Source organism: Salvelinus fontinalis, unplaced genomic scaffold, assembly GCF_029448725.1.
Source record: "Salvelinus fontinalis isolate EN_2023a unplaced genomic scaffold, ASM2944872v1 scaffold_1436, whole genome shotgun sequence".
Taxonomy (NCBI): domain Eukaryota; kingdom Metazoa; phylum Chordata; class Actinopteri; order Salmoniformes; family Salmonidae; genus Salvelinus; species Salvelinus fontinalis.
In genome coordinates, this window is record NW_026601645.1 from 1 (window position 1) to 24277 (window position 24277).

The 24277-nt window shown below is 44.1% G+C and overlaps 1 protein-coding gene and 1 long non-coding RNA gene across 5 annotated transcripts in view; one reads left to right on the forward strand and one right to left on the reverse strand.

Annotated features, from left to right (window-relative positions):
• Positions 1-993: 993 nt before the first annotated feature.
• The window catches only part of LOC129849315 (uncharacterized), a 28097-nt gene continuing 4813 nt past the window's right edge, over positions 994-24277 (forward strand). Inside the window, exons 1-22 of one of the 4 annotated variants that reach the window (XM_055916250.1) lie at positions 994-1085; positions 1832-2048; positions 2153-2209; positions 2314-2411; positions 15200-15373; positions 15929-16027; positions 16909-16967; positions 17054-17134; positions 17226-17350; positions 17960-18103; positions 18366-18464; positions 18568-18729; positions 18881-18980; positions 19122-19342; positions 20013-20169; positions 20339-20562; positions 20877-20997; positions 21268-21464; positions 21579-21693; positions 21891-22060; positions 22156-22253; positions 22412-22542. In XM_055916250.1, the coding sequence (XP_055772225.1) occupies positions 16020-16027; positions 16909-16967; positions 17054-17134; positions 17226-17350; positions 17960-18103; positions 18366-18464; positions 18568-18729; positions 18881-18980; positions 19122-19342; positions 20013-20169; positions 20339-20562; positions 20877-20997; positions 21268-21464; positions 21579-21693; positions 21891-22060; positions 22156-22253; positions 22412-22542 (2212 nt within the window). In that variant the 5' untranslated portion in view covers positions 994-1085; positions 1832-2048; positions 2153-2209; ... (1 more) ...; positions 15200-15373; positions 15929-16019. Of the gene's footprint in view, positions 1086-1831; positions 2049-2152; positions 2210-2313; positions 2412-15199; positions 15374-15928; positions 16028-16536; positions 16810-16908; positions 16968-17053; positions 17135-17225; positions 17351-17959; positions 18104-18365; positions 18465-18567; positions 18730-18880; positions 18981-19121; positions 19343-20012; positions 20170-20338; positions 20563-20876; positions 20998-21267; positions 21465-21578; positions 21694-21890; positions 22061-22155; positions 22254-22411; positions 22543-24277 lie in introns of those variants that run through there. The other 3 variants (XM_055916252.1, XM_055916251.1, XM_055916249.1) reach the window with 3 other exon arrangements.
• LOC129849317 (uncharacterized) lies at positions 1933-14026 on the reverse strand. Its single transcript, XR_008758644.1, has 3 exons — positions 13919-14026; positions 2399-2500; positions 1933-2028 (listed from the first exon to the last, which is right to left on the reverse strand). It is a non-coding gene; the product is annotated as an uncharacterized LOC129849317 (long non-coding RNA).

Genomic DNA, 24277 nt, shown 5'->3' on the forward strand with positions numbered 1-24277 from the left:
AGGGAGGGGATTCTTCCAGCATCTTCTATCACTGCGCAGAGGAAGATCCTCAGAGCATCAGGCCTCATCCCTGCACAGAGGGAGGGGATCCTCCAAACAGCCAGTGTCCTTGTACAGAGGGAGGGGATCCTCTCAGCAGCTAGCGTCACTGCACAGAGGGAGGAGATCCTCCGAACATCAGGCCTTATCCCTGTACAGAGGGAGGGGATCCTCCAAACAGCCAGTGTCCCTGTACAGAGGGAGTTGATCCTCCAAACAGCCAGTGTCCCTGTACAGAGGGAGGGGATCCTCCAAACAGCCAGTGTCCCTGCACAGAGGGAGGGGGTTCTCCCAGCAGCTCTAATCATTGCAAAGAAGACGGAGATCCCCCGAGCATCAGGCCTCATCCCTGCACAGAGGGAGGGGATCCTCCGAGCATCAGGCCTCATCCCGTCACAGAGGGAGGGGATTCTTCCAGCATCTTCTATCACTGCGCAGAGGAAGATCCTCAGAGCATCAGGCCTCATCCCTGCACAGAGGGAGGGGATCCTCCAAACAGCCAGTGTCCTTGTACAGAGGGAGGGGATCCTCTCAGCAGCTAGCGTCACTGCACAGAGGGAGGAGATCCTCCGAACATCAGGCCTTATCCCTGTACAGAGGGAGGGGATCCTCCAAACAGCCAGTGTCCCTGCACAGAGGGAGGGGGTTCTCCCAGCAGCTAGCATCACTGCGCAGAGGGAGGAGATCCTCCGAGCATCAGGCCTCATCCCTGAAGAGAGGGAGGACATCCTCCTCATAGACAGTGTCCTTGCACAGAGGGAGGGGTTTCTTCCAAAAACTACTGTCACTGTGCGAAAGGAGAAGATCCTCAGAGCATCAGGCCTCATCCCTGCACAGAGGGAGTTGATCCTCCTGAAGGTCATCGTCCTTGCGCACAGGGAGTGGATCGTCCCAAAGGCTAGTGTCCCTGCAGAGAGGGAGGAGATCTTCCTCACAACCAGTGCCCCTGTGAAGAATGGACACAATCATCCCCATGGTGGCACCACTGTGGAAATGGGATGGTGGAGCATGTACTCCACCTGTGGATTTCTATTCCAAGAGAAGAGGTCACTTAAACTTACCTAATTAGTACAGAAATTACCATTGTGATAGCGTGAGAATTAGCTGTGATAGGTAAAATGTATGGCTCATGTGAGTGTATATCTGTAATACTTTCATGCATTTTCTACATAACAGGTTTAGCTCCATTTTACTTTGACATTAGTCATTTAGCGCTCTTATCCAGAGCGACTTACGAGTGTATACATTTTCATACTCCAGTGAATCTCTCCAGGATTTCGCATGAATTTTTTGGATATTTGCGGATAAATATGCTAGATTTTGCAGCAACAATTATGACATTTTGCATAGCAATATGCATTTGTTTTGTCCAATTTGTTGCAAAAATGCACTGACAAGAGAAAAAACTGTGTTGACGTGTGGCTTGATTGAACCATATTATGCAGTAAATGTGCGGTGATTGGTTGAAATTGCGAGCCCTCTTTTTGTACTGTGGTAATGGGTCAGTTCTATGCAATAATATTGTGATGATGTGACTATTTTATGCAGAAATTGTTTGGTGATTGGTCAAATTTGTAAGCCCTCGCATAATATGCAGGGAATTGTTGATTTTGCAACCAAAACAATGTGATCGCAGAGCCCTGGAGTAACCTCCCAGTTATCCCTGTGACTGCGTGTAGGTTAAGATTGGGTTGTAACAGAGTATCAGAGCGAGACGTTTCTACCTGTCAGCTAGTAATTGTTCTGTATGGTGACATAAGCAGAGTGGCCTGACTTCTCCCACTTATTACAGATGTCCGACTTAGATATGTTGAGCATCCTGCTATGATGTCCATCACCAAGCCGGAACACTCCAAGGCCAACCCTCAGTGCCAGACTGGCAGCCGGCGGTGGCTGAGCCTGAGACCCCTGCTGTTCACAATAACAGTGGAGGCTGGCTCAGCTGGGTCTTTGGGAGTGGAAGAGTTAATAAGAAGGAGGTTCATCTACCTGAGGACAAAGACAGATCTGTAAGGAACTGGTTATTAACACTATATTCTATGTAGAGACAATTGAGTGGATTAAAAAAAAACTATTGTGGCTTGCTTCACATTGCTAATATCTTCTTCCTCAGATTGTCTGGGATCCAACTCTGCACAGATGGGTTAACAAAACTGAGCCCAAGGCTGAGGTACACACTTAAATTCAATGAAATTAAAAACAGTGAACAACTATTGTATTTTAACTGTGATAATATTACTAACAATTTGGAAAATGTGTTGATGTTAATTACAGAACAAGTGTGTACCACCACCTCCACCGATGGGGACATATGGATATCGGGAACACTGGCAGTGTCCCCGAAGGAGTGAATCCTTACTCTATGAAAGCAGGTGAATATTGCTTTAGAATACATGTGGTTTAACCAAGACTGTCAGCCGATCATAGATGTCCCCGGTGGTCTCCTGCTAATGTTACGCCCCTGAAAAAGGGGAGAAAGAATCACGAGTGATTTTTATTTTATTTATTTTTTGGGAGGGGAAATAATTTTTATTTTCATTTCACATTCAAATACAATTACAAAACCAGTGCATTACGTTGTACAAAATGGATTCATAAAAACAGTATCAAAAAGTAGTGTAACAATATAAAAATAGCAAAACTCCTCAAAAAAGTGCTGTTCTGCAGAACCTAACCAGTATTATTACATTCAAGTTTAACATGCCTCTAACAATCTCCAAAAAACAATACAAATAATTCTATAAATATAAACATATACCAAAGTGAACTCTGAATAAACCTCAGTGTATATCAAATATGTACAAAGGCTTAGCCTACATTTCAATTGGCTCTAAATACGTCTACAGTGAAGGGTAAATCCCTTTCCATTTCTGTTTTACTGATACAATGCCCCACTTATGTATTTCGAATTGTATTCTTTTCCAAATGTCCTGTTTTATAAATTGAACTCATCCCGTCGGTGACCACTTGAGGGTGTCATTGACCGCACCACATCTGGCCTCCCAAAGTTTGGTCTTGATAAGGGACACCAGAGTCACTAATGCTAATAATTGCACCCTTTCCACATTTTTTAGTTCAAATTTGGCTACCCCTTAGTAGAGAGATTACCCCCTCGCACATCGAACCTCCCATATGCCCCAAACCAAATATACCTCTAAACACTTCCAACATATGACATCCAATTAAATCCCCCAAAACTATGCAAAACTCTTTAGAGAGCCCATCCACTCCTGGTACTTTGTTATCTTTCATGCTCTTCAGTGCCATATAAATTTCATCTAATTTCAATTCCCCTTTTAATTGGTCTCTAATATCAAAAGGTATCTGCACATCCATGCATTTTTTTAAATTAGTCCCCTTCTCATAATCAATTGTTTGTTTTTGAAATAGCTGAGAAAAGTGATGTGTAGCGACACCAAGCATGCCATCTCCATCCTCAACCATCTCCCCATTTCGGTCCAATAAAGCAGTAATAGTCCTCCTCTTTCCCAGTGATTTAATTTGTTTGAAAAAATATGCAGAGCACTTCTCATCATTTTCCCATTTATCTTAGTGACTTTTAAAAATGAAGTCTCGAGGTTTCTTTTCAAAAAAGGCATGCTGCTTTTTCTGCAGGATACACAATTTGTCTTTATCTAATCCACCACCATTCAAATTACCTTGGATGTGTAGATCTTTTAGTTCATTCTGCAATTTAGAAAATTCTTTGTGGGTATTACGTACTTTGTCTTTGCAAAAATTCTGAATAAAAATCTTGATTCTTAATTTTGTGATCTCCCACCACTCTATGACAGAAGAATAAAACGGTTTCATAGTTACACAGCCCTGGAAAAAAGACCCAAATCTTGTCTTCAAAGTTGTCATGTAAAATGCCGTTATTAATTTTCCAATACCCTTTTCCAAATTCAATTGTTTTTAATTCTATTGTCACTGACAGGCAACTGTGGTCTGAATAGAATACCGGAGTGACGCGCGCAGAGGACACACCGAGTCCGCGGAACAAACAGATGATCTATACCGCTCCTCGCGCCCCTGCTGTTTTCCCAAGTGAAACCTGGATCATCCGCATGCGCCACTCTATAAGTATCAACCAAATTATATTTACATATTAGACTTTTTACAAGATATCCTCCTAGATTACCTCGGTCATATGATACATTAAAATCTCCCCCCATAAACACCTGTCTGTTTGTCATAAAAACAGCGTCTAGGTCGTTAAGCATTTCCCTCCTTTCCTTGGGTGTCGATGGTGCATATACGTTAATAAATCTAAAACATTTACAACTCCAATCGATATCTACTATTGTTAGTAAAACGTTTACTGTTGACAGGAGAACAAGAGGAGACAATAGGACGAGGTGGATAATTTTATAATAAGGCCGTTTAATTACATGTAAAGATATCTTAGTAAAATCTTGCAGCAAGGCTCTTTGTCTGATTCCTATTGAATCGTCCGGGAAAGAGAGTAGTTTCCAGAATTGTACAGTACTATATAGACAACAAGCAAAGTAGGTAGATCTGCGAGTCCGGCCTTCCGATTGGTCGATCTGGGTCTTGGGTAGTCCTGATCAGGCCTGGTGTCCACGTTCCATTGGTTCCTGAGATAGTTCTTTGTCCTGAGCTCCAAGCATGAGTTGTGTGTGTCTGTGTGATTGTCATGGGGGAGGGGAGTTGTGGGTGTCGTGTATATGTCTAATGAGTCCAGCATATGTCCAAGAGAAAGAGGGGGTGTGTATGTTGTGTCAACTATAGCTAATGTTGAGAAGTTGTTAAAACAAGTTAACAAGTTACCAATATCTAATACAATTTCTTACAAATCCCCCTCTTCACGTCTCACAAGAGACGTGACATAAAAGTATATAAAAAGACAAAACTAAAGGATAAAATTTGTCAGAAGACAAATTTTAATTCCCTCTCTTCACGTCTCACAAGAGACGTGACATAAAAGTATGTCTCACAAGACACGTGACATAAAAGTATATAAAAAGACAAAACTAAAGGATAAAATTTGTCAGAAGACAAATTTTAAATTCCCTCTCTTCACGTCTCACAAGAGACGTGACATAAAAGTATCTTAGTCCTCAAATAGATAGACAGGTCCAGCTTCCCCATCATCAAGCAATGGGAACATTTGGGCCCTTTCCTGATTAGGGTCTATGGCGGCAGTTATAACACAGCTAGCAAGCGTGCGCGCACATGGAATGCAACAGCATCCACAAAGTACAAGAATGGCCGCAAAAACAGAAATTGATACTAGGATGGAGGAAACCAGCGTCTTATATTTACCAAAAGCATCCATCCATGAGTCCCACATAGTAGTGTCCACTCCAGAATGCTGTTTCATCTTACCATTAAGGGTACGAAGTCCCTCCAATGCTACAGTCAGACTCCCATCCGTAGCTGTGTTATTGGGAATGAAAGTACAACACTGTTCACCAAACATTGCACAGACCCCCCCCCCCCGTTCAGCCAATATCATATCAATTTTTCTATTTTGAAATGCCATCAGGGACGTAGCTGCCAATTGTCCATGGACCGCCTCGAAGCCTTGTTGAGTCCAATTGCCCAGTTTCTGGACATTAAAATGAATGTAGTTAATTCTGTCCACATTTTTATTAACTGTACACCACCAACAAAATGATGATTCAAACCCAGCTGTCACTTGGTCCGCCAGTTTATATTCATCTGGCACCCCCTAGGGACACCAATAGCATCAATGTAAGTTGAGTCGTAAATGAGCAAGGACCAAAAAGGAGACCACTCCAATAACTACCCCTGGAGTGGCCAACCACACATTAGTAAACCAAAAAACGAGAATGTTAAACCCTCAGGTCCATCCCTCTATGCAACCTGTACCAGGTGGGCTCGTCGCCACCCGGGAACTTCAAACCTTCACAACAGGGAGGACAAACATCACTTTTTATTCATTCAACATCAACTACAGCAAACCAAGGGTCCTCCTCTGTCAGCCCACTCTCCTGCGGAAGCTCGTTTTCGTATCAGCCTCTCCAAGTGGAGCATCAAGCAACGGCATCATACTAGAGGCCCCTTACACATCTGTAACAAACTTCTTCAAACAAGGTATGATACAGGCAACACAGAAATGAAAAACAACAACTAGTGTCAGAAATCCAGTAATCATCATTGCAGTGTACTTACCAAAACAACCACCCAGCCAGGGGAACAGTCCACTCTCCTCCACACCTGCAAGACCCTTCATCTCTACTGATAACCTTGCCAACCCACTCAGAGCTTTTGAAATGCTCCCATCCGGACTAGTATTGTTAGGAACAAACGTGCAACACTGTTCTACAATCTTTTTACATACACCTCCCTGGTTGGCCAGACTTATGTCCAGTGTTAGTCTATTGTGTCTACTGGTTTGTGAGGCAGCATCCAATTGTTCAGCCATCCCTGTAAGTCCTGTGTGGGTGTGTTTATAATTGATCCAGACCTTTTGTTTTAACATCAACAATAGCTGGGCCAATGATGGGCATCAGATGCCACAGGCCATCATTCCTGGTTAATGTCTGGAATTCGTGGGGGACCCCTATTGGGACCCCCAACAGGTTGGTGTGCATGTTATCTGTACCCTTGGACTAAGGAGCGTCACGTTTCTGCCGTCTCCTGGGTTGGTCCCAAGCCTCTGTGTCCTGTGTAGCTCCCAGAAGTTGATTAGCTATAATAATAGGCAACGGTGGTATCAGACTGGCCAAAACACATGAGCAACGACAATTTCCTTTCAAAAATGGGGTCAACCGCCTGGCAGGTCCACACATCCACCATACATCAGCAACACCTCTAGTTCCTAGTGGTATTAGTGATGCAGGAAGTAGCAGGGAGCCTTCCATAGTCCATACCGCTACCTGTGCCAGGGATACAGCTGTTATATCCCCCATATGCCTTAACTCCCCACGGTACCTTCTGGGGAGGGACCACTGGGAACACAAGACTCAGAGTTTTACACAGGGTTGAATTTGGCTCGAACTTTTCCAATATGCACATCCAACCTTCCCCATTACTTAGGACAAATGGGTGAGCAGCCAGAATAGGTCTGGCATGTCCACATACGACACAGTCCTTTCTATTAAGTGTTTTGTAGGCCAACCACATATTCTCCCTTTCCTCATAACCAGTTTCAGTCCCCAAATGTTCACTATCTGAGATGTCTTTTATATTTATTATCTGTACCAGATTGGAGAGCTTAGGTGATGGCGTGGGACTTGGTCTTGAAGTGGTGGAGGAGGCCGGCTGAACCCTGGTCCGTTGGAACTGGTGGTGGTTCTGGCAGCACTGCGATGGTATCATCCCCATCGTATCCTGATCAGACAGCTCAGGACTACAAGCAGTCCTGTAAAACCCCACCCTCTCCCAGAGAACACATCATCAGCCAGAGATCAAGCAACACTTTCACTTCTATGAACGAACACAGTGAGGAAAGGTCGGGGGCAGGGAATTCTTCATTAAGGAGTTGATCCCCGAGCTCTATTAGCAATGGTTCTTCTCCTTAACTCTGTGATCATTCGGCAGTGTCAGTGTGTCTCACCCTCCAAGTGCGATATGCCCCCAGGTCGAGTGATTCACCTTCTCCCTTAATTCACCTGCAATGTATAAACTCTTGGACATACAGGTTTGGTTAGCAAACAGTTCCTCATTTGTTCTTTCTGATTATATATTTAACTTCTATGCCTAATTTTTTTTAGCTATAAATGTTTAATTTTAAATAAGTTTATTATCCAATAGGCCCCATCCTTTCCTAGTCCACAATGTACCCTCCTTCGTTTGATACCTGGCTCTGGCCAGGTATCAAATAAATAATAACTTAGTACATCATATTCTAGGAACGTCCCTTTTATTCCCCGCATATCCAATTCTCCCTTGGGCGTACATTCATATCTATTCTTTTCCAATTCTCTGTCAAGTGACTTATCTACTTTGAAATGTATCTGTGCTGCTTATATATGTTAACCCCTTTCTCTCCCATCTTATTTCACAGCCTACCTTGCTCATTTCCTGGTCCACCCTCCCCACTCTGCTCTCAAACCTTTAAGGTCTCAACAGTGCGGGGTAGACCCATCTGTCTGCCTTTTTCTATGTGTTCCTTTACAATATTAACTAAGTGTCTCACTGTTTTGACTTTATCTGCATGGATTTAAAAATAACAACAGGTCTTATAGTGTCAATCTTTAAAGTCCTAACATAACCTTAATTAACCTATCTCTATCTTCTAATGGCCAATACAAATGCTTACCTTATGGTCAAGAGTTATAAACTCTATTATAATCAATTTACCTCAAAACTAGTATCCCAAATGACACAATCTCATTATTCTCACTACATTTCCCCGCGAGTGATCAAGTCGCCGGAAAATGCAATGGAAACAGAAAACAGGTAAAAATGTTACACCTACATTCGTGTTCCATATCTAGACATACCAAAAGAACCCTTTATCTTCTCAAAGTCCCTTGCCTAAATAAAACTCAGAAAGTAAAACTCCTATTCCCATATGAGTGTATTCTTTTAAGATATCTTATCTCTGGGTACACGGAAACCCTTAACGTTTACTCCAAAAAACAAAATTGTCACCAGCATTCAACCAGGCCCCCCCCGTCGGCTGGGAGACCATTGGGTGCTGCAATACTGCCATCTTCTGTCCATTCTCTGCACAGCTCTCCACCCACTCTTATTCAACCTTCTCAATTTGAGCAATGTTAGTTCCTTATTTTAACTATTGTTTTCCAAATTTTTTATTTATTTATTTATTTATTTTATTTTTTAATCTATTATTATCTAGTTAGACTAGAGTGTCCGTGACATACATCCATGGGGATCCGGTTATAGTTATTCTATTAACCATGTGAAAGTGCCCAGGGACACCCCAAATATCAGTAGGAATATCACAAATAAGGGGCCAGATATCCCTAGCCTTGCCCAGGGAGGGAGAAATATCCCTCTAACTGGGCAAGGTTCCTTTATCAGGGGAGGCGGAGTTTGATTCCGCATCACCTGAGTCAGAAATGTCTTCATTTGGAATCGAATTTAAGCTGTTTAAATCAGCTCTGACTTCTGTCAGTGTTCTAGAAGGGATTGGGGCTGGAGTGCAATGTGTGAGGTGGTGCCAAGGTGCGCCTGATTTACCTTTGACCTGGACTGAGTGTGAAGTAACCTCCCTCACTTCGTACAGTCCAGTCCACCTGGGTTCTAGCCACTTTCTCTTGTGGACATTAACCCCACCCAGTCACCAATTTTCCCTCAGTGGTGCCGGATCTCCCGTCAGCTTCCCTGTTGGACCTTGTGAATCTGTGTGAAGAGAGCTGCAGAAAGTTCCGTCAATTATCAGACATTACAATTTGTTGTACATCAAGGGCGGGCATATGACCTCCCTTCCTTGGTGGACCAAGCATGACTCCTCCAGCCATTGTCTCATGAGGAGAGAGATGGGTGCCTGCACCTGGAGAGGCTCTCATGGCCAGCAACGCCAGGGGCAGGACTTCAACCCAAATCAACTTCAAACCTGCACATACATTTGATTGGCGCGTTCCACGAGACTTATGAGATTGTGGCCTGTACACTAACCCCATCATTAAACAACAATCAGTTGACATTTACACATCCGACCCTATTGGTACATGGAGCGTTTGTCATTAAACAATACACATGAGTTCGGTTTGCAGCCACTTAATGACCTATTTTGCATCCTCCCCTGCTGTTGGCATTGCCTCAACCCATTTAGAGAACCTGTTTACCATAACTAACAGGTACCTTTTTCCATTTGTCACATTGTCTTGCCCCATATCTGTGTAATCTATGTTGATGTCCTGAAAACAAGCATTTGGGACTGGGTATGAACCCATGGGCGTTTGATATGGTTTCTTTGGATTGTGTCTACCACAAATGCTACACTCGTCACAAAACAAATCTGTCATGTCTTTCATGTGGGGGTGCCACCAGATGTGGGACACCTTCTGTAAAGTCTTTAGTTTGCCTTCGTGTGTGGGCCCATGAGCTTCTCGTATTAGTTCTGGACATAGGTTTGCTGGGGCCTCTAGTCTGCCATCATGGCATCTCCACAGTTCATCAGGTCCCTTGGTGGCCTCTTTCTGTCCCCATACTGAGTATTCACAGGGTCCTGCTGTGAACTGGAGTTCTTTTATGTGTTGCTTTGTGAGCTCAGTCCGAGCTGGTTGGATCTGAAGTATCATTTGTCTCGGGGTGTATCCACCAGCTTTCTTGGCTGCTTTATCAGCTGCATCATTTCCCTTGCTGACTCTGTTTTTCAGTTGTTGATGTCCTTTACACTTCATGATGGCCACCTTCTTAGGTAGTGAGACCGATTTAATCAGTTTTTCCATCTGTGTCTTGTGTTTGATTGGAAGGTTTCCTGTGGTGATGACGTTGCGTCTCAGCCATTGTGATCCATTCGTATGGACTGCTCCATGAGCATAAGCTGAGTCGGTGTAGTTGTTCACAGTCTTCCCTTCAGCTCTTTCCAGAGCTTGTGTCAACCCTATGATTTCAGCTAACTGGGCTGATGCAGGTGTGTGATGATGGCAGATTCCAAAGTCACATGTGATCTATCCGGGAGCTGCTGCACCACTGTGTATGCTGCTATGTTCCCTTCTTCTCCTCTATAGCGGCATCCATCTGTGTATAACCATTGCTCATTAGATATGCTGCAACCCCATGTGGGTGTGGATTTCCAATGGATGGCACATTATCATGTGGGCTGTTTTTCCAATAGCTTTTGCCACTGCAGCCACATACCTGGAGCATGTGGTTTGTCCTTCTTCAATGTGGTCCAGTTTGGAGGAGTGATACCTCAACACTCTACTCTCCCCCTCTAGGTTCTGGAAAAGGATGGATGATGTAAATCCTTCCTTTTCAGAAACATCCAGATGGAACTTGTTTTTTTTTTAGTCAGGTGCTGTTAAGGCTACTGCCACTTAGAGATCTGTTTTCAAGAGTGCAAAAGCCTTTGATGCTTCAGTAGTCCAGGTCAATGATGAGTGTAGGTTAGTGGTGAGCAGCTTCAGGGCCATGGGGCATATTCGTCAGACATGCCCTGGAAAGGGGGAGGTGATTGCTGAGTGAATGGATTTTGAAAATAGGGAGGTGGTGCTTTTTTCTCTCCCTGTGGCAGTTCTGGGTATAGATGGGTGGGGGCCGATGGGGTTGCTGTGGTGGTAGGTGGGCCATCATTATTATTGGGCCTGCCCTCTTTGGTGTCAGTTGGTGCTCCAGTGACCACTCCCATCGTATCAGGTTTCCGGTAAGGGAGAGCTTTCCTAATTTCCTCAATTGCCCATAATCCTATTCTCATCTCAGCCTGTGCCTTTTCCCTTTGCTTTGTCCCTTCTTTTTTAAATAAGTGACTCTTATTCTTCTCAACTTCACATTCTATCCCTTGCTTCACTGCTTCCTCCAATTCTTTCTCCATAATGAGGAGTTGCCCTTTTGATGGGGCGACTCCACTAGGGAAACCTGTTTGAGTCCATCTCAGCCTCACTTCCTCCCAAATTCTTTTAACGGGTTTGTAGTGTAATTTCCCGCCTGCTCTGTCTTTCATTCTCTGATCTAAATATACGTTGAATTTGTGTTTGGGGACGATAGTCGTGGTCATTTTGTCGTTAAGCTATGTCTGGGTCTATTATTATTTTTGTATACTTTAGCCCGTCACTGATCGAAACCAGCGATGTATTTTTCTTCCTCTAACCTCCCTCAGTCTCGTGTCCGACTCGCGTGGACAAAGAATTTTATTGCCGTGTATTCGATGAATTATTTTCGTTTTCCAACAATATTTCAGCTATATCTTTTTGAAACAATATACGAATATATTCACGCGCTCCTGTTATAATTGGAATGACAGTTTTAGGTACTTATAATAAAAAATATTATTGCTTTTCGCTTATTTAATTAATTAAATACTTTGGCAAAATATTTCAGAAGTTTCCTTTGGGGACAATATACTAGTAATTCACGCGCTTCTATAATAATTTTCAAATGAATTCTAACCCTTAAGGATTTGCCAACAGCACAAGAGGGGAAAAGCAGGTCAACTCATCAGCCGTAAATGGCTGCTTCAACGCGGCCCACAGATTCTGACTCGGCGGTCACTATGAACTGCAGCCTGAACTTAGCATATAGCTAATTAGTAGCATTCGGTCTCGTGGAACGTTCAATCCCCCACATTGCGACAACACAACTTACACATACAATTACAACACAACTTACACATGCAATATCACATTAGATTCCTCACGTAACACCTAGCTAAGTATAGCTACTGCACGACTATTTGAATCGTATTATATTCACATTAGATTCCTCACGTAACACCTAGCTAAATATAGCTACTGCACGACTATTTGAATCGTATTATATTAATTATGGATTCTTCACGGTACCCCTATCTGATCGACTGTCAAATATGGCCCGACTGTGTGAATCGTTATATATTTTATATTTTATTTTTTTATGGGTCTTCACGGTAACACTTAGCTGATTTGCCAAATCTAACTACTGCCCGGCTATATGGATCCCATCTTTTAATTGTGGATTCTTCACGGTAACCCCTATCTGATCGACTGTCAAATATGGCCCGACTATGTGAATCGTTATAAAGCTTATCCTTCACTGTACACCTACGCGATCAGCATACCACATAGTGTCAGACTATGTGAATAAGTCTTTGACCTATTAATACTTAGAAATATGTACACAATGCCTTAAATTCTAAACAATTCCACATAAATTTAGCAACAATTCACACTCACCACAGTACTCCTGATCATTGAATTTAGATATTGGCTATAATACAATATACAGATTTTGGTTAAACGGGCATCTGCTCACCTCTTTAGTTGAGCTCTCTGAACAGTTTCCTGTGTGGGTTGAATCGCGATTCTCCCTCGAAAAGGTCACCTCTCCTCTGGAATCTTTCTCCCTCTCGTCTCCTATCCGATGAATTTTCTATTGGGCCGAATACAAATATGTTTTAACCATCCTCTGCTTCCAAGTTTGTTAGTAAAACGTTTACTGTTGACAGGAGAACAAGAGGAGACAATAGGACGAGGTGGATAATTTTATAATAAGGCCGTTTAATTACATGTAAAGATATCTTAGTAAAATCTTGCAGCAAGGCTCTTTCTGTCTGATTCCTATTGAATCGTCCGGGAAAGAGAGTAGTTTCCAGAATTGTACAGTACTATATAGACAACAAGCAAAGTAGGTAGATCTGCGAGTCCGGCCTTCCGATTGGTCGATCTGGGTCTTGGGTAGTCCTGATCAGGCCTGGTGTCCACGTTCCATTGGTTCCTGAGATAGTTCTTTGTCCTGAGCTCCAAGCATGAGTTGTGTGTGTCTGTGTGATTGTCATGGGGGAGGGGAGTTGTGGGTGTCGTGTATATGTCTAATGAGTCCAGCATATGTCCAAGAGAAAGAGGGGGTGTGTATGTTGTGTCAACTATAGCTAATGTTGAGAAGTTGTTAAAACAAGTTAACAAGTTACCAATATCTAATACAATTTCTTACACTATTAAAACCCTCCCGTGTACTGCCGAAAAACTTCCTACTATTTTTAAATCCCTATTCCCACATAGCACACCAACCCCTGTAGAATGCACCCCGCCGACACTCCACCTCGACTCTCCCTGAACCCATTCCCGCGTAAACCTCTCCACGTCATTTTGATCTTTTAAAATGTACTTCTTGTAAAAAACACACAGAGAAGCAAATGGAGGACAAATGGGAAAAAACTGTCGCCCTTTTAACTGGGTTCCTAAGCCCTCTAACATTTATGCTAGCTAAGTTAAAAATAGACGACATGGGATAAGGAGGGAAACGGACAACTATCTCAAATATGACATTTTTCCAGACTCACTTTAAATACAGTTCCTCGTTAGGAGGCCTATCCGGGAAATGGTGGTCCCCAGCAGGAGGACTGTCCACAAAGATCGGGGTCGGGAAAACCCTTTCCTCCTCCTCATGCTCCCCCTCCATCTGTGTGGCTGGGTGCCAGACCGCTGCTGTCGATGGAGCTGCCTGACAGGGAAAGCAGAGTCTCCTCTGTGCTGCGCGGGTTTCCCTCGCTTTTCTCCTCAGACTTCCCGAGCGGACTTCTCAGTCGCCTCCATGCGGATGAGTGGGGAAACAGGGCTCATCTGCTTCCTTTTCACCGAGCACTTCCTCCTCTCTCTCACCTTTGTCCAGCTCTCCGGAGCCGAGGGCGCGGTGGGCTCTCCCTTCTCCTCCTCCACTTGGTTGTTCCAACTCCTGTCCGTCTCTCCCCTCTCCTCGTGAGATGATGATGGCGTCTCACTCCCGCTCTCCTCAGACTCTCGCAGTTCTCTCTCCATCACCAGCTCATCCACAACCTCCTCAATAGCGCGTAGTTCCATGCCTTCTCCCTCATCTGCTCTTTTCCCGCTCACCGCTATGGCGGGGAGTGACGGAACAGGTGGTTCTCTGAGTTACACAGACTGCAGCGCTTGGGCACGGTGCAATCCCTCATTATATGGCCTAGAGTCCCACAGTTTCTGCACCTTGTCTGGGTGCAGGCATCGGCGAGGTGCCCGTACGTGCTACACTTCCTGCAGAAACGAGTCTGTCCAGCATACATGAGGTATTCCCTGTCTGCACCGATGGAAAAGGAAGCGGGAGGATGGCGGTAGCCATCATGGCCGCTCTCGTCCTCCTTTAGCAGCACACGAAACTGCCTCTTCCCTGTCCAGATGCCAAGGGCGTCCTTAACGTCGCTCACCCCTGGCAATATGGTCACGTACCGGCTGAGGTAGCACACTAGAGTTTCTTCAGTGACCCATGGGTTGAACATGTGCACCGTTAGCACCCTCATATTGTGCCTGCACGGGAACTCAACTTGAAAGGCACTGAATCACTAGAGTGATACGGTAATGTTTACTCATTGAGAACTTTTAGTGCAACGAGAAAAGACCTCGGTTTCTCCGTGAACTTGAGTGGAGACCAGAGCAATCGATCTCAGGCTCATAGATTAAGAGCATTTAGTAGATCACAGATTAACACTTTTACCCACAAAAAAATGTTTTAAGATCCTCACATACTATGAACTTAGTAATACTTTAATGCATAACAGGCTATGAGTATTTCTTTTAACCTGTCACACTAACACCTTTCCCACTACCAGCAGGTCTATGGGTCAGCAGATACCCTACAATGCATTACAATGATGGGACCAACTCAAAGCCTCCAAGCCATGGGCCTGGACTGCTTCCTAGACAGCACTCTGGCTTGCTCCCTCCTTCACACTTTGACCTCATGGCACCAATGGTTGTGCCACCTGACACTCTACCCTACTGAGGTATGACTCTGGAAAATCCTTCCAAATTGTATCCATTCATCATTAACTGAGATTTTTCTTTAACATAGCAAGTGGCTGAAATAGCAAGGATGTTAACTATTTTTTATTTTTGTTCAAGAGGCCATTTGCCCAGAGTGGATTTGCCATACATAGATTTTTTCAGCTTTAAAAATCTTCAGCATAAAAAAGTATTAAAAGATGATCTTTTAATTAAATCTCTCCTTTGTGTCCTCATGTAAACATTAATTTAATGTGTTCTATCATCATTTACAATGCTTATTGCTTCTGCATTTCTTTACAGACAAGAGTATATTATACACATATATTTTATTTTAGACATTACAAAAACATATTTTTGTGCATTTTGGATTTCCTACATATACCTGTACAGACAAGTATATTTTATACATATCTATTTTTTTTACGACATTTTTGTATGTATTCGATAGACAGAACTACATATATTGGAATCGAACGTTCGCAGAGATTGTTTTGACTGGAGTGATGCTTAGGACTTCATAAAAAAATCTATTTTGTTTTATTTTACCACTACAGTCTGTTCGTCGGACGAAACTGGAGAAAAATAACTAGTGTCGAAAGTAAACATCCACACCTCGATGGTGTCAACTCTGCTTATGTCTGCATAATGAAAAGGTAGGGGGAAAAAGAAAAAAACATCTGGTCTAGCGATCGATGACAAATTAAATGGTGCCCGTGTAACAGTTTTACTTCTGTCCCGAACCAGTGACCCTTTGCACACATAGACAACAGTTACCCATCGCTCCACAAAAGCCGCGGCCCTTGCAGAGTAAGGGGAACAACTACTTCAAGGTCTCAGAGCGAGTGACATCACCGATTGAAACGCTAACAGTGCACTACCCCCAAACTAGCTAGCCATTTCACACCGGTTACATCCAGCATAACCCCTCATTCAATTACGCCAGTGGCAAACAGTGAAATGTGAGGAGCAGGAACAGCTATAGCCCTCAAACTCACCTCTGGGTCTCAAAGCCAGTTCCACTGCATTTCTTCATTGTTCTCCTGTCATTGGGGACTGATCTAGACCTGGGACACCAGGTGGGTGCAAGTCATTATCAGTTAGAACAGAAAACCAGCAGGCTCGTAGGGCAGGGGAGCGTTTCCCAAACTTAGTGTGCATTTTGGTTTTTGTCCTAACACTACACAGCTGATTCACATTAACAAAGCTTGATGATTAGTTGATTATTTGAATCAGCTTTGTAGGGCTAGGGGAATAAAAAGAAAATGTGCAGCCCTTTGGGGTTCAGGTGACTGAGTGTGGGAAGCCTTTGTCATAGGGTAAAAGTTGAATACCCCTGGGCTGTAGGCTGCACACCTTGGGTCAAATATTAGATTCTGTAGCTGTGTATTTTATCAAAACAATTCTGTTCTACAATGGTTCCTTTCCTTAGCTTAGGGTAAGTAGTAGTAGGCCTAGAGTCTTATGCGATGCAAACATTTGAGTTGTGTTCTTCCTCCTTTTAATCAATCATAATAATTTGTCAAATGCCTTACAGGTTGTTTTGCCTATTGTTGGCAGCTGTGGGCATACAAGCACAACAGAAACCTTCTATAAGTATGCATTTTTCACCCTACAAGTACAAGCACTAAGCGTTTGACAATATATATTTTTTGTTTTTTAACTAACCTTTCCCATTCCAGATGACCTCAACGCTGAATGCCTTGGTAACGTTATTCGTTTGAGTGTCGCTCCTCTTTTTAAAGCGGTTGATGCTGTCTTCAGTGAGTTTGTCTCTTATGATTCTCCTTTCATAATTCTTGGATTGATATTGTTTGTCAACTATTGTGTTCACACAATCTCCATCCCTTCCAGATGACACACAAATCATATACCTGACGCCTGGCCTTGCTACTCAGTGTGGATTCAGCTTTAAATTTGACCCCATGGGGAATGCCATGTTTCTTGCTTCTCTTCAAAACTGCTTTTCCCAAAACATGGTAACCCTAAGCACTGTGGTGTTTGCTGTAACTTCAAATGGACAGTTTGCCTTTCAGTGTCACTGCATTTGCAACCCATAATGTAGCATTGTCATTTTATTTAACCTTTGACATGGAGTCATGCTGAGACCAGGCTCTTTTACAGATGAGCCCTGTATACACAAAGATACAAGTCAATATTTGCATCACTAGATGAAAAATGTAATCTTTGAAAACAAATGCATTTTTCAGTAAAAAGGTCCTCAATAAGCCTGAGTTGCTAATTTATACAATTTTAGAGCATGGAGGTAATTAGAAGTACGGTGCCAGAAACATTTAAGCAGTTTTACCACCCCTGGGTCTGCTATCTCTTACCTCTAAGTTAACGATGACGTAAGGTACAGCAGAAGTTTATGGAGGGCTTTCAGAGGGTCAGCCAACTTTCTGATACAGACTGCAGTGAAGTGTACAACAGAGCTCTTCTCCTGTAGTGTGGCTTCAATAGTGGCAGCTGCATTCATATAGGCAATTTTGCCACAGTCTATAGGTCATGAAGGTCAACTGAATTATTTGTTTTCTGCTATATAATGAAAGGCTTTAATTATTTTTTTCCCTCCCCCTTCATTTTAGGATGATAAGATGTTCAGCTTGGTCATGCAGTTCAGGCTGCCAGGAAACCACATGACTGAAGACCCTGTGTATAGAGTGGGCAAAACCTGTAGCTACACCCCCTGGACCTCCCGAGAGATTCTGTGCGACCGCAACTACATGGAGGCAAGTGAGCAGAGTATGCCCCAAAGGACATGTTTACAGTCGAGCTTGTTGTACTGCCTGTATAAATGATCTGTCTAGAGCTACAACTGTCCAGTGTTTAATTTCTTCTGCTTCTGTGACACAACGTAGAGGTTCTTGACTCTCTCTCAATTCAATACTCCTTCATTTAAGGAGGCGAGTGGACAGATTGAGAACTGGCCCTTGATTTCGTATTGTATGGGAGGGAGAAAATGCATAGGGAATAATGGCCTTTCTTCTCTAGGTGTCTGTCAGAAGGACTCTTCCAGACATCCAAACCGTCCCTGAACAGCCCACTGGAGGCCCGAAAGCAAGGAGCGGCAACTTCCGGAGAGGCGCTGAGGTAGCCATATTTCAGTTTCTGTAATTTCACTACAGGATGGCGCTTAACAAAATGTGCATTTGTTGACAATTTGTTTAATTCCTGTTTCCATTTCCTGAGACAGGCTGTTGCTGCAGGATACAAAATGACAGCAGTCGTCTTTAGTCCTAGCAAGAAGGTCATGAGTGTGGATGAGGTCCAAAGAAAGGGCTATGCAATAGCCAACACTCCCACACGGCTGGTGTTAAGAAGCCCTCATAATGCAGAGGAGACATACCTCCAGAATGTAAGCTGACTTTCTCCACTTCCTCCATGAACTGGGTCATGTTCAGTAGAGCAAAAATTTGGAAACGGTGGCCCTACCTGAACTCTGCAACATATTGTTAATACGGTGTGCCCTACTGAACACGGCCCTGGTGTGGTTGCCCCCTTAACAGGTAGCTGGGGTTCCGATGCGGGTGCTCTCAACCTCAACCTTCTTTGAGCAGAAGTGGCTGGTTACTCGAGTAGATGCCACGGCTGTTTGTCCAACACCAGGTTGAGTGTGAAATAATGGACTAACTTGGCAAATTAAGATCCTATGAACCCAGTTCTTAATTGGCTCCAGACAAGACTTTTGATTTTTCAGTTGCAAAATGTTCTGTTATGATGTGTACTTGATTTCTTGTTTCACTGCAGGGGCAGTGGCCTTTACTCCAGAAGTGATCACCTGGTACATGCCCAAGCACATAGACCCACTTTTCTCCTCTGATGCCTTCACCATGTTGGAGGTGTACATGGGAATTGATGCTAAGAGGCTGAACACTGAGGAAATGGCTGCCAGAAACTACTCGGTTTTAGTCACAGAGGCTCATATTATTGTTGAAATTCCGGTGGGGGCGGTTGGCGGCTATTTCAAGGTCAGCGTTGGATGAGTAAAATGTTCCTGTTTAATTTCTAAATCAAATCTTATTTGTAGAGCCCTTTGTACTGCAGCAGTTGACAGTGCTTTGCAGTAACCCTTTGCCATCTCTCATGGGATAACTCCTAGAAATGTTGTTTTGTGTAAAATGTTTGTTATTGAGCAATTGTCTGCTTAATCAGGCTAAAATACAATGGATTGTTGGGTGTGTATACAGCCTGACACATTGGATTGCAAAAAATGACACTTAAACATACTCTACCATTTGTAGAGAAATGACACTTAAACATACTTTGCAGTTTGTCCTTCAGCCGCTTGAAATTTGAGACCAAATATCCACACTAAAGTATTGTTTACCTGACTTTTTAGGGAGCCGGTAGCTTTGCCACTCAACTGAATGCAAGCAACGTTCGGTTACACTCGGCTACTGTTTACATATTGTGTTTACTTTGTGTGGCGGTTGCTTTGGAAATGCAAGTTTGACAACCATATGCCTACCAGCTCTCTAAAGTCGGGTAAACAGATATTGTCTTAAATTACGAGCGGCTGAAGGACAAACCACACAGATAACCGGTAGAGTAACATTCTGGCTTGTAAGGAACATTTAGCTGTTTTTGCACTCCACTTGTGTATTACAGCCTGAATGCATCACTCGTCTCCCTTTACAGAGCCATATTCAGGATGACCAGTACTTTGTCACTTACACCATTGAGCCCATGCTTGAGTTGCTGTGGATCGAGGAGGTCGCACACGAGGACACACGCTACAAAGTCCTCTTCCCTATCACAACACCTCCGATGGCCAGGCCTCCACAAGTTCGCAACTGTGAGTCTGGTTTAGTTAAATAGTGCCTATGGTAATTTGGGATGCCTGGGTGGTTCATTAGGCACAAAACAGAAGAAAATGTACAGAAACGGGGAGGCAATAACAAATGTCCATTTTCGACTTCCATTGTACCGCATTTCAAAATGTTTTTTTGTTTGCCAATGGACAGACACGCCCTTAGACACTGTTCCTGAGCAGGGAGTGTTTGTGCTTGAGTTGGGGACCTTCAACCTTGATGTGGAGCTGCTGAACATCACCTTTCCCACCATGGTGCTAACTGTTGCAGAGTGCAACGCCAGAGGCTTCAATGTTCAGGAGCAGAGATCCCTGGACAACACCTTGAAGAGCTTCAGGATGGAGGTGCCCTTCTCAGACCCAGTGGTCTTTAAGGAGGTGTGTTTCTGTTAAATGCAAAGCCACACGCAGTGATTTGTACATGCCCTAATAAGTGGGCCACCAACAAAATATAAATAATGGCTCAAGTGTACTTTGTATCCCTCATTTACTCAAGTGTTTCCATTATTGTGGTAGTTGTATGCAGTCACTTGACAATAGTGCTGAATTTAGAGGAATGAGTGCAACATTACTTTAAGTATATAGTTTGTTTTAATAGTCCCCATATGTACTTAGTTGTCACTTGATATTGAATAGAGTTCTGTTAGCGTTATTGTTGTATCAATTGACCAATGCTTTTAACTTCACTACAGAGAAGGGCGGAACAAGGTGTCACAACCTTCACTCTTCAGCTGATCTACGGCCTGGTCGTCTTTCCAGAGTACGCTCCTTTCTCTCACTCTGCCGTTGTGGACGCTGTACTGCTGGACATTGGTATGTCTCTGGACTACGCCAAACTACTGTTGAATGGCTTCCTCTGGTTAATGATTGCAGTGAAAGCCCAACTAGCCATACTGTAGGTTTTTCCTATGCAGTCTCTCTACAAAGAAAATGTTAAGCTTTAGAGTATTTGGACCTAGTGTCCTGTTCCTGATTTGCCAGGATCGTGTTTATTCTGAAAACAAGGTTTTCTCCTTGGACAAGTTCAAGTAGTACCTTCCTGTTTTTTGTGCTTAATGAACACAACCCTGTTTGTCCCTGTAGTGCCACCCTCCGTCACTGGCAACTGTGATCAGGAGAACTTTCACATCACTGTGGACTACAGGAACCAAGAGCCCTTTTTCGTGGTCTTGGTTGGCAAGCGCCTGCTTAACCATGAGCTTGCGCAACAGTATTTGACAGAGGGCGACTCAGACTTCACCATCACGTTGCCCTTCTCTTCGCCGGACGCAGTGTTTGAGGTACGATGCTCTCCCAAAACATGTTAACCTAAATTGCAGCAGCTAGCCTCGCTTTCCTTACCCTGTATACATGCATACAATGTTGGACTAATGAACTCTCCCATTGGTTCCCAGTCGGTTCACCCGTCCTCTGTCAGGAGCAGACTGGATGTGGCTCTGTTGAATCCTTACAACAACATGACCATCAAACACTTTTCCCTGGCTTGCAGCTTCCTCAAAACGCTGACTGGTTGGTTCTCAAACAATTACTTCCGATAAATAGTCGTTTGACATGGTTACCAAACCTGGGTTCCTTGCAAATACTGTGAGTCTAATAGTAGTGCCAGATGGGCATGGTTTGCACTGTTGGTGCTATTCCATTGGTTCTACTGTGCTCAATGAAGTGTAACAAATACAGAACCTGTCTTTTGCTCCCCCACCCCCAAGAGTGTTTCTCTAACGGAACGATGACTGCGCTGGCGGTCAAGGTGGAGTCTGCTCCCAGTCTGAACCCCGGTCAGCTGACCCTGAGCGACCCCGCCTGTGGTCCCACCTACAGCGACGATCGCTTCGCCTACTTCCACTTCACTGTCAACTCCTGTGGCACCACCAGGAAGGTAAAATGACTATTACCCTGAGGTGATGGGTATTGTGTATTTATGGACGTTTGCTTCTGCGGGCTGTAATAAGTCAATTCCCCTCTACTACATAGTTTATCAACAATGTCATGCTGTATGAGAACGAAATCTCCTTGCCAGATGAACTTGAGCTGAAGCTAAATGGCACGACGTCTTCAGAGGAGGAATATCAGTAAGTACGCATCACAATTGTAGCTGTTAGATTTTATAGGTTTTTTTCTTCACCAATTGCTCAACTTTGTATACAGGGAAAATGTGCCTCTACTACCAGTGTGTCCACTCCACTGCTTGAAGTTTCCCCTATTGAAGTTGCCTACATCCCTCTTTTAGGTTAAAGGTTTCCTGCTACTATGTGGTCAACATCACTCGCACATTGGCCTTCCTCACCAGGCCGCGTGACAACGAGCATTTTTCCGAGATTGGGACGGGTCGACAAATGGTCAGAATGAGACTCGCTCAGGGTAAGCGTGCACTAATTAAGAATTTCAACTTGGCCTCTAAATTCTAATCACTCCTGATGATCTGGAAATGGAATATACACTGCTCAAAAAAATAAAGGGAACACTTAAACACAATGTAACTCCAAGTCAATCACACTTCTGTGAAATCAAACTGTCCACTTAGGAAGCAACACTGATTGACAATAAATTTCACATGCTGTTGTGCAAATGGAATAGACAAAAAGTGGAAATTATAGGCAATTAGCAAGACACCCCCCCCAAAACAGGAGTGATTCTGCAGGTGGTGGCCACAGACCACTTCTCAGTTCCTATGCTTCCTGGCTGATGTTTTGGTCACTTTAGAATGCTGGCGGTGCTCTCAATCTAGTGGTAGCATGAGACGGAGTCTACAACCCACACAAGTGGCTCAGGTAGTGCAGTTCATCCAGGATGGCACATCAATGCGAGCTGTGGCAAAAAGGTTTGCTGTGTCTGTCAGCGTAGTGTCCAGAGCATGGAGGCGCTACCAGGAGACAGGCCAGTACATCAGGAGACGTGGAGGAGGCCGTAGGAGGGCAACAACCCAGCAGCAGGACCGCTACCTCCGCCTTTGTGCAAGGAGGTGCACTGCCAGAGCCCTGCAAAATGACCTCCAGCAGGCCACAAATGTGCTTGTGTCAGCATATGGTCTCACAAGGGGTCTGAGGATCTTATCTCGGTACCTATTGGCAGTCAGGCTACCTCTGGCGAAAACATGGAGGGCTGTGCGGCCCCACAAAGAAATGCCACCCCACACCATGACTGACCCATCGCCAAACGGGTCATGCTGGAGGATGTTGCAGAACGTTTTCCACGGCGTCTCCAGACTCTGTCACGTCTGTCACATGTGCTCAGTGTGAACCTGCTTTCATCTGTGAAGAGCACAGGGCGCCAGTGGCGAATTTGCCAATCTTGGTGTTCTCTGGCAAATGCCAAACGTCCTGCACGGTGTTGGGCTGTAAGCACAACCCCCACCTGTGGACGTCGGGCCCTCATACCACCCTCATGGAGTCTGTTTCTGACCGTTTGAGCAGACACATGCACATTTGTGGCCTGCTGGAGGTCATTTTGCAGGGCTCTGGCAGTGCACCTCCTTGCACAAAGGCGTCTCCTGATGTACTGGCCTGTCTCCTGGTAGCGCCTCCATGCTCTGGACACTACGCTGACAGACACAGCAAACCTTTTTGCCACAGCTCGCATTGATGTGCCATCCTGGTTGAACTGCACTACCTGAGCCACTTGTGTGGGTTGTAGACTCCGTCTCATGCTACCACTAGAGTGAGAGCACCGCCAGCATTCAAAAGTGACCATAACATCAGCCAGGAAGCATAGGAAGTGGTCTGTGGTCACCACCTGCAGAATCACTCCTTTTTGGGGGCTGGCTTGCTAATTGCCTATAATTTCCACCTTTTGTCTATTCCATTTGCACAACAGCATGTGAAATCTATTGTCAATCAGTGTTGCTTCCTAAGTGGACAGTTTGATTTCACAGAAGTGTGATTGACTTGGAGTTACATTGTGTTTAAGTGTTCCCTTTATTTTTTTGAGCAGTGTAGAATCTTGGAAGGTGTCCTTTACAAAACCATTCCCAAAAAAATGTAAGCCTTATGATATATTACTCTTGTGTTCTGAGATCTACAGGTGTGGCTATGGCGTAACGTTGAGGAGCTGATATGGGAATTTGTCAGAAGCCTCTGGTGGGGGGGGGGGTTCATCG